General features: G+C 39.9%; 1 protein-coding gene across 1 annotated transcript in view; it reads right to left on the bottom strand.

Moving 5' to 3' along the window:
• Window positions 1-10,000, bottom strand: part of LOC143027204 (galactoside 2-alpha-L-fucosyltransferase Sec1-like) — a 25,441-nt gene that overhangs the window by 9,120 nt on the left and 6,321 nt on the right. Inside the window, exons 3-4 of the mRNA XM_076188380.1 lie at window positions 4,918-5,007; window positions 4,392-4,519 (exon numbers count right to left, since the gene is read on the bottom strand). Coding sequence (XP_076044495.1) covers window positions 4,392-4,519; window positions 4,918-5,007 — 218 coding nt within the window. The remainder of the gene's footprint in view (window positions 1-4,391; window positions 4,520-4,917; window positions 5,008-10,000) is intronic.

Below are 10,000 nucleotides of genomic sequence, written 5' to 3' on the forward strand. Positions count from 1 at the left end.
TAGAGTTGGACGCACAAAAATTATTTTAAGATGAACATAATCGCCAAAAATGCTGTAACTAGTATGTAAACTATGGGGTAGTAGCTTAAAAGGGGACATGATTGAAACTAGTATTCACCGACTTTTTTGGGGGGGAGGGAGGGTGCTTATAATATGTGGTAAAATGTAATGAGAAGTCACCACCATCCCCGTCCCCAATAGCAGTAGTTATAAGTATCATCAACCCTGGTAGAAGGGAGCAAAGAATAATAAGGATTCACTGGCACAATAATATGTGAAAACAAAGATGCATATAGAATAAAATCTAAAATTTTATCCATATCAAGAAAAAAGAGCAGGTAACGGGGTATTTTAGGTCTGCGTGTGGTAGGAATGAAGATTATGATCAGCCAACAGTCAGTGCAAAAAAGTTGGAGGCACGCTAGACATTTTTCATTAGCATTTGCTATTTCGTTTCAGTAGAAACGACTTTGGTTACGTCTTTTGTCTTACTAATTTCCAAATGTCAATTTACTCTCGCATCATATATTGAGAAGCTGAATGACAAACCAAGAGAAAGTAAACTTATAAGAATGTTAGAGAAATTGTTGAGATGGTCTTACGGAAGTCTAGAATAATATAACCGAAGTCGTTTCTACTCAAACGAAGTAGCTAAAGCTAGTAGTATTCTAGCCTACTGTGCCGCCACCTTAAGTCACCCTCCTCAGGTTTAGTGTTGGACAGAGTCTCAGGTTCCAAGACCCGACATCACACCACTAGGACAAGGTCGGGGTAGACATGGATTGCAGTAAACCTTTAGATTACGAGGTGCATCTCCCTAATGGCAGAGCCAAATAGTAAAGATTTCAACATCTTCCTCCAGTGCCCTCACCTAGTATACTCGTATAACAACTCCACAGAGCTTTGTGGCCTCTTTCTTGGACGAGAAGCGTCTTTCATCATCAGTAAGCAGATTACTATGAGCCTGTAGTGTGTATGTATATTTATTTATATGATTATGTACATATAAAGCCACCTGGCAGTTTTGCACTAGGAAATTGTAAATGCGCGTTGGAGCTAACCCAAGCGGGGTAGGCAGTATTGTAATTGCATTGGTCGAACACTCACACACTCTGTCTCATGTAAAGATTTGTTATAAAATGTATCAATACTGGCGTGTGAACATAGGGTGGTAGCGAAAACATCATTTGACAATTTTTGTGACAATTCGTACTGAAAACTAGTGCACTAATGAACTACTCATTTTCGCGGGCGTTTCCGCTCGTATGTTTTACTCTTGTTTTTCCTTCATTTTCACAGCTAGGTTCGGACTACCACAACTACGGAAGTGCAAGGAGGCTATTACGAAATTACAAAAACATTCTTGTGAAGGTGCAAAAAGTAAAATAGTGGATTGCTTCATATTTTAGGGACATCACTCCAAGCCATTTTCGTCTTCGAAGTTTTCTGCATATCTCCAGGTTACTCGCTATCTATGTCGTCACAGTCTGTGCCATCAGAATACTGCGAGACTCCTTAACCTCTTGCTGAAAAAATCGCTGCTTTCCAATCTATCGGTGCATGGATGTTACCATATGTGTGTGAGCCAGGATCACGTGCGTAGCTGTTGACCTGCAGCTATAACCTGTGTGGACGAGAGCCATACTGTATTCAATTGTCTCCTATCTTGTCTTCTGACGGTATTTCTTCAAGAAGGAATTTTTCCTTTGCAAGCAGACGACGCCTACAATTATTTGTTGGAGCTTGCCTTGGTAATTTTTTTTTTTCATTATTGCTATTTTTATGTGTGCATATTTACGTATGCGACTATTTTCCATTTATATACATGTTGCTAAAATGTGGTCGAATCTTATCGTCACCCTCCACTTCTCTGTGATCATCTCAATGTGTCTTGTAACAAAGTCTCTTTTATCCAAGGTAACACAATGGCTGCCTCATATATGCCTCACTCAAGTCTGACACTATTACACCAGGGCCCCTCTGTTGTCAAATTCTCTGGTGAGGATCCTAATTATACCGCGTCTGCCTTTCTGCAATAGTGTAAAGATAGTATCATCAACACTATTGTCATTACATGGCCAGAAAAAATACTTTGTAAGGTCTCAACTTGTGTCCAATTCACTAGCTTTTATGATGTCAGCTTCATGCGTCAACCTTGGAGCTTTAAACTATGATTACGCCACTGTCAGGGTAAATTTTCCTAAATTGTTTGATGCTAACTTGACAGGTGATAATATTCTCTGATGTTACAGATTGGTTGATGTGCTTACTTCTTCTAGCACTAAAAATTTTATGTTTGCTCAAGCTAAAGCCGGTACAGTGGCCTCTGAAGCATTAGATCCTTTGACACATTCACATTGGACAGAAAAGAACTCCATCACTTTAGATAGACTCTGACTTATTTTGTAGTATCCGTTCTATATTTTGTTCCTTACTACTTCTAAACAAAGGATTGCTCATTCTCTTGGTTATTAGGCAGATGAATCTTTGCTCTCATTTGCAACAAAGTTTTCTAGGAAGTTAAAGAATTGCCTCGTTGTGCCTTATTAGCTCCTACAATACCTAATCATTTACAGCAGCTACGGAGGGCCTTCCTCCTCCTCCACCACCTACTCTGGCTTCGATACCTTAACAGAGCACCTTCTCTGTCTTCAACGCCTACACAGAGTATTCCTACATCTACATCTACCATACTTCAATACACATATTGTAATAAAGTAGGTCATTCTAGTGTTTACTGTTTCCTTTGTAAGCGTCATGAGCGAAAGTCCATTATGTCGCAGTTCCAGATCATTACCCTCTGCCTGTGTTGCGTGATCTTCTTTGGTCCATAGGGTCAGGTAACATATTGTTCATCACCTTGGACTTAAAGGCTGGCTTTTGGCAGACTCCTTTGGAGGAAAATCTCGTAAGATCACGGCTTTCTTGACTTCGTCAGGCCGTTATGAATGGCTTCAATGTCCCATGGGTTTGCGGAATGCTTTTTTAACATATTAGCGCCTTACTAACTCAACTTTTCGTGGCCTTGTGGGCAATGGACTTTTTGTGTATCTGAATGACTTGATTCTAGTTTCCATAGATGTGAAAAATCGCTTCCAAAAGTTGTCATTATTCATCAACGTTTTTCTGAAGCTGGGTTGAAGCTCAATTTACCCAAATGTTCATCTTTTAAATCCAGCATCCAATTCTTAGGTCACGTAGTAGACAAAGATGGCATTCATACTACAGATGACAAGATCAAAGCTGTTAGAAACTTTCCTACACCTAAGACAGTTGACCAAGTACGTTCTTTCCTAGGATTGACAGGATACTATAGTGCTTTTGTAAAAGACTGCTTCCATAGCATCATCTCCTACTCATCTCCTCAAAAAGGATGTTTCCTTCCAGTAGCACGAGGCTCATCAGAAAAGTTTTGACACCTTAAAGCATGCACTTACTCAGGCGCCTGTGTTGGTATTCCCAGATTATACTATTTCTTTTACCATTTACAATGATGCTTCTGATCTGTATGGAGCTGTTCTAATGCAGCAAGTAGATCGTCGTTCACATGTCATTGCATATGCTAGCCGCAAAATCAATCATGCTGAGTCCCGCTACTCATTGGTGTGGGTTTTAAAGTATTTTCGGGACATCATTTTTAGATATCTCATCACAGTTCACACAGACCACAGTGCTTTCACACAACTTCTCACAGATAAAAATATTTCAGGCCACCTAACCAGATGATTTCATACTATTGATGCCCTTTTACGTAATGTACCCATAGCTGCGTTTGCTGTGATTCAAAACTTCTCCCTGCGAGATTTAGCCAAAGTCCAACGTGAGGACCCTGTTTGGTCTGCTGTCATTTACGCCGTAGAATCTTGTGATTATACTACATTGCCAAAATTACCTGTACCTCTGCCTCAGTTCTTGTAAGACAGTGTTCTCATTCGTAACATGTGTTTGAGCAAGATATGGCACAGTTGGTGATCTCTGAGTCTTTAGTTCATGTTGTTTTATTTTTGCTCATGATTCCCCTCAAGCTAGTCACCCAGATCGTGACGTGGGAGAATTATCCTGGCTAGTGTATTCTTGTAATATGTTTCATTGTGTGTATGTTTCTTGTATTTGTCTACTTCCTGCCACGAATGTTGTTTCCTCGATGAGGACACCGAGAGATGGTAGCCGAGCTTTTATGGGAGCCTATGGTGTGTATATACTGTATATTTACTTACATAATTATGTACATATAAAGCCACCTAGCAGGTTTGCTCTAGGAAATTGTAAATGTGAGCTGGAGCTACCCTACGCTGGGTAGACATCACTCGTATTGTATTTGCCCCACGTGCCTCGCGATTGTGCCACCCCAGTTTGGAAACCACTATATGCAAGATGTCTAGAAAACTCACCTGTATTTCCAGAACTGATGGAAATTGCAAGGAACATCAGTGACTGTGACATTGAAGTTCAATGTAGAATTATGCCTCTGTAGATATTTTGTTATACTGCCAGTGGTCATTTCCTTTGAGTGATTCATCTAAGGAAGGATAGGGGAAAATTCAATTTGAATGCCTCGAAAAAACTGTATAGGAAAACATGAAGAATGACAAAATAGATAAGTCCTTAGACATATGATACATAACAAATTTAGAATTTCTAAACCACACTGATGAGTGGTGCCAAAATGACCATGAAAATGTATTCCGTAGAATATTACGAACAAAACCATTAACATCCTTAATCTACAATATGTATATTTAGCCCTTCAATATAAAATTCATTAGTAATTATTTCACATTCAAAGATAATCAACTTATTCAGTCAAGAATAGGTGGTGGAAAGAAAAGGCTGGCGTAATAGTAGCATTTGTTTTGTTTACATTGATATAGAAGCTGGTCAACAAAGCATAATTCAACAAAGGTAGTTCGTACTCACGTACTCTTGACAGTCCTTTGGAAGTTCCCGAATACTTGAGTTCCAGAAAACAAGAGAAAAACTCTTCCAGATCCTCGTCTCTAGTGCCACCTTAAACATTGGAATTTGAAAACACAATCATATATAATGAGAAGATAACTTCTCAAGTTAGGGTACACACACACACACACACACACACACACACACACACACACACACACACACACACACACACACACACACACACACACACACACACACACACACACACACACACACACACACACACACACACACACACACACACACACACACACACACACACACACACACACACACACACACACATATATATATATATATATATATGTACACACACACACATACACACACACACACACACACACACACACACACACACACACACACACACACACACACACACACACACACACACACACACACACACACACACACACACACACACACACACACACACACACACATATATATATATATATATATATATATACATATATATATATATATATGTATATATATACATATATATACATATATATATGATATATATATGTATATATGTATATATATATATATATATATATATATATGTGTGTGTGTGTGTGTGTGTGTGTGTGTGTGTGTGTGTGTGTGTGTGTGTGTGTGTGTGTGTGTGTGTGTGTGTGTGTGTATGTGTGTGTGTGTATGTGTGTGTGTGTACGTGTGTGTGTGTGTGTGTGTGTGTGTGTGTGTGTGTGTGTGTGTGTGTGTGTGTGTGTGTGTGTGTGTGTGTGTGTGTGTGTGTGTGTGAGAGAGAGAGAGAGAGAGAGAGAGAGAGAGGAGAGAGAGAGAGGAGAGAGAGAGAGAGAGAGAGAGAGAGAGAGAGAGAGAGAGAGAGAGAGAGAGAGAGAGAGAGAGAGAGATCCGGGCCGGATAGCTACTGTCAAAACAGCGACAGTCATAATAGCGGCTTCATAAAGGCGACGTAATCAGGTGAGCGACTTTCAAAACGGCGACTGTCATAATGGCGACCGCATTATAACGGCGACTGTAACAATAGCGACTTTACTATCAACCGGTCAGAATGGTCGCAGATTTATGTTTCAATTGCTGGTGTTTTCGTGTTTGTGTTTATGTGTTCAGTTGTGTTTACTTTGTGAGATAGGTTCAGAATAGAATATGCTCAAAAGGTCGCAGACTTGTTTCTATTGCTCATATTTATTTGTTCGTGTTTACATGTTTGTGTTCACTTTGTGAGATAAGTTCACTAAAGTGAATTTACTGCTCGGTCGCTCGGTCGTCGGTCATAGTAATGTTTGGGTTATTAATTAAAATAATGGAAGGTCGGCAACAACAAAAGGAACCAACAAGAAGACTAATCCTACCAACCAGCAACGTCACCTCCCTCCTCACCCGGACACTTCAGTCGAGCAATATTCAAGTAGTGGGGCATTCTAGCAGGACCATCAAGGATCTGACAAAACATCAAGACAAAAAGAACGCAAGTTGTGGCAAATCCGATCCTTCCTCCCTCCGTGGGCTGGTGTTCTTCCCCCACCCCTTACCGGGATCAGGTGATTTCGGCCCAAGGTGATTTCGGCCCAGGGTTTTTCTGGGCCGAAATCGCCGGTGATTTCGGCGCAGCGAAAATAACCTTTTAAGCTTGAAGGCTTGGTGCACTGTATAATTTCAATTTAGAAAATTTGTTTCATAAGTTTAATTTCGTTTTCACACAGAATGTGCAAAAACGGTGCACGACACAATGTCGAAAGACAGAACGTCGAAACGACAGAATGTCGGAACGATAGAATGTCGACTGCGACAAAATGTCGAAACTTCGTATATCGATGTGATTATGTACATAAAATGACCGAAGAAGCAAACCTGTGTTCACGCTCAACAACTATACTGAAATCCTAATCAGCTTTCTTGACTACACATAAAGTGAATATTCTAATTTCAAAATCAATTCTTGAACTACATTCATTCGAATACAATACAAAGAAAACATGGCAGAAGTCTTCGTTGCTCAAAAAGGAGGAAAAAAGTTTCTTGACTGTACATTAAGTAAATATTCTAATTTCAAAATAAATTCTTGAACTACATTTATTCGAATACAATACAAAGAAAACTGGTATAAGTGACTGTTGTTTAAGTTGTTTTATCTTCATTATTATGTTAAAGAAGAAAATCATGCCTGGCGGCCATAATGGGTCGTGATTTGAGAAATTCGATCTTTATTGCAGTTAGATTTTCTTTAAAACAATATCCATCTTCAAACAACCTCTTTTAGTCATGATTGGCCAAGTGCCACTAGTATAAAAGGCACACATGACTGAATAGTCAGTGAAATGCATATTCCGACATTTTGTCGCATTCGACCATCTGTCGTGTCGACATTTTGACCATTCGACATTCTGTCTTTCGACGTTCTGTTGTAGATCCGTGCAAAAAATATTATCACTTGAAATGATATAAGTATCTTTTTTTTAATTCTTTTAATAATATATTTTCTTTCAATAATAAGTAAATAATAATAGCAACATTTGGAGGACTGGCCGAAACGTCCTACCCTGCAGAGTTCTGGCCGAAACGTCAGTGGCCGAAACGTCTGGGGCCGAAACATCCTACATTCGATGCGCTCCCCTCCTTCATGCTCATAATGATGTTGAACTTCTGGACTGGGTTGTTCAAAATAGATTTTTGCACTATCTTGGCGTTAAATTTATCTTGACATTAAACATCATGGTAACACAGAGGGTTACCATGACTTTTAACATCAAGATAAACTAACGCCAGAATTAGTTTTTGAACAACCCAACCCTAGACTCCTTGTTATAATATGTTTTCAATGTTAGGCAACTTTTTGTGCAACAATAACACCATTTACCTTAGTCCACACATGAAAGTTGTATAATTTCAATTTAGATAATTTGGTGCACTGTATAATTTCAATTTAGATCATTTGTTTCATAAATTCAATTTCGTTTTCATACAGTATGTGCAAAAATATTGTCACTTGAAATTATATATTCTTATTCTTTTAATAATATATTTTCTTTCAATAATAAGTAAATAATAATAGCAACATTTGGAGGACTGGCCGAAACGTCCTACCCTGCAGAGTTCTGGCCGAAACTCATTCGATGCACTCCCCTCCTGCATGCTCATAATGATGTTGAACTTCTGGACTGGGTTGTTCAACTTTTTTTTTGCACTATCTTGGCGTTAAATCTACCTTGACATTAAACATCATGGACATCAAGATAAACTAACGCCAGAATTAGTTTTTGAACAACCCAACCCTAGACTTCTTGTTATAATATGTTATCAATGTTAGGCAACTTTTTGTGCAACAATAACACCATTTACCTTAGTCCACACATGAAAGTTGTATAATTTCAATTTAGATAATTTGTTTCATAAATTTCATTTCGTTTTCACACAGTATGTGCAAAAAATATTGTTACTTGAAATGATATATAAGTAATTTTTTTTAAATTATTTTAATTATATATTTTCTTTCAATGATAAATAAATAATGATAGCAACATTTGGAGGACTGCTATTATTACTTATTTATTATTGAAAGAAAATATAGTATTACATACATACATATACCAAGGCTTTTTCCCCCTTACAAGGGAGGTAGCCAAAAAGGGAAAGGCATAAAAACATTTCCACCCATTCCATCCCTGAATACACTCCACACCCCTCCACCCTCCCTCTTATCTTAGCACCTCCTGAATGACGGGTCATCCCTCCACCTTGTCCACTGCCCTGGGTCAGAAGCAGTGTCACAAGACACAGCACATCCACAGCAAGGCCGCTTCATTAAATCGGCGACCCCCCCCTCTCCGTCCCCCCATTGCATAAAAGGAGAGGACGGGGAGAAATCCCTTCGGGCTGCGTCAAATTTTGCTCACACATACTACCTCACCCCCACCCCCCCGCCCATTCCACCTCATGCAATCACAACATCATCTATATACAACCATTCTCCATTCACCCCTGTCTTCTGTCCTCTCCCGTCCTTCCTCAACAGACATTCCCCTCTTCCCCAAAGCACCCCTTCACCCCATCCATCCACCTCATCCTAGGACGTCCCCTCATGTTCACTCCCTCCACATCTGCCTTCCATACCTCTTTTACTAGTCTTTCTTCACTCATTCTTTCCATGTGTCCAAACCATCCTAATATTCTTTCATCGACCCTATCTCTCAGCTCCTTTTCCACCCCTGTTCTCCTCCTCACCTCCTCATTTCTCACTCTATCTAGCCTAGTAACCCCCATCATACTTCTCAGACACCTCATCTCAAACACATTCAAACTCCCTCTCTCTTCTTCTCTTATGCTCCATGTCTCTGCCCCATACAATCACTCCTTCATACAGTCTCCTCTTAGCATCCATTCCCAAATGTCTATTCCTCATTACACTCTTTAATCCACCAAGGCATTTACTCGCTTCTCTCAATCTACATTCTACCTCCACCTTCACTCCACCTTTTCCTGCCACATTTGTACCCAAGTATCTAAAACTATCCACTTCCTCCAGTCGCTCTCCCTTAATGCTCACTTCCAGTCTACTGCCACTTTCACCCCTTGTACATCTCATCACCTTACTTTTACCCACATTTATCTTTATCTTTCTTCTATCACATACTCTCCCAAACTCTGCCACCAACTTCCTCAATCCCTCCTCCGATCCTGCCACAAGCGCAGTGTCGTCCGCAAACAACAGCTGGCTCACCTCCCACCTTTCTCCATGAAAATATATTATTAAAAGAATAATATATCACCGGCGATTTCGGCTCAGAAAAACCCTGGGCCGAAATCACCGGGCAGAAATCACCTTGGGCCGAAATCACCCGAAGCCCCCTTTACCCACCCTACCCCTCCCTTGCTCGAGACCTTCCCCCGTGGTCCCTCCGGCTGACTATATGTACTCCAAATATTCGCCCTAATGTCCGTGTACTTGATAAAGTTCTAACGAGCGAAACTTTTTTGTTCTTCACATTGTTAAGATTTGGACAACTTGCCCACAACGGAGTGTATAAAGTCAAGAAAATGAAGTGACATGATA

Source organism: Oratosquilla oratoria, chromosome 7 (assembly GCF_046742065.1).
Source record: "Oratosquilla oratoria isolate Oo_2021 chromosome 7, ASM4674206v1, whole genome shotgun sequence".
NCBI lineage: Eukaryota > Metazoa > Arthropoda > Malacostraca > Stomatopoda > Squillidae > Oratosquilla > Oratosquilla oratoria.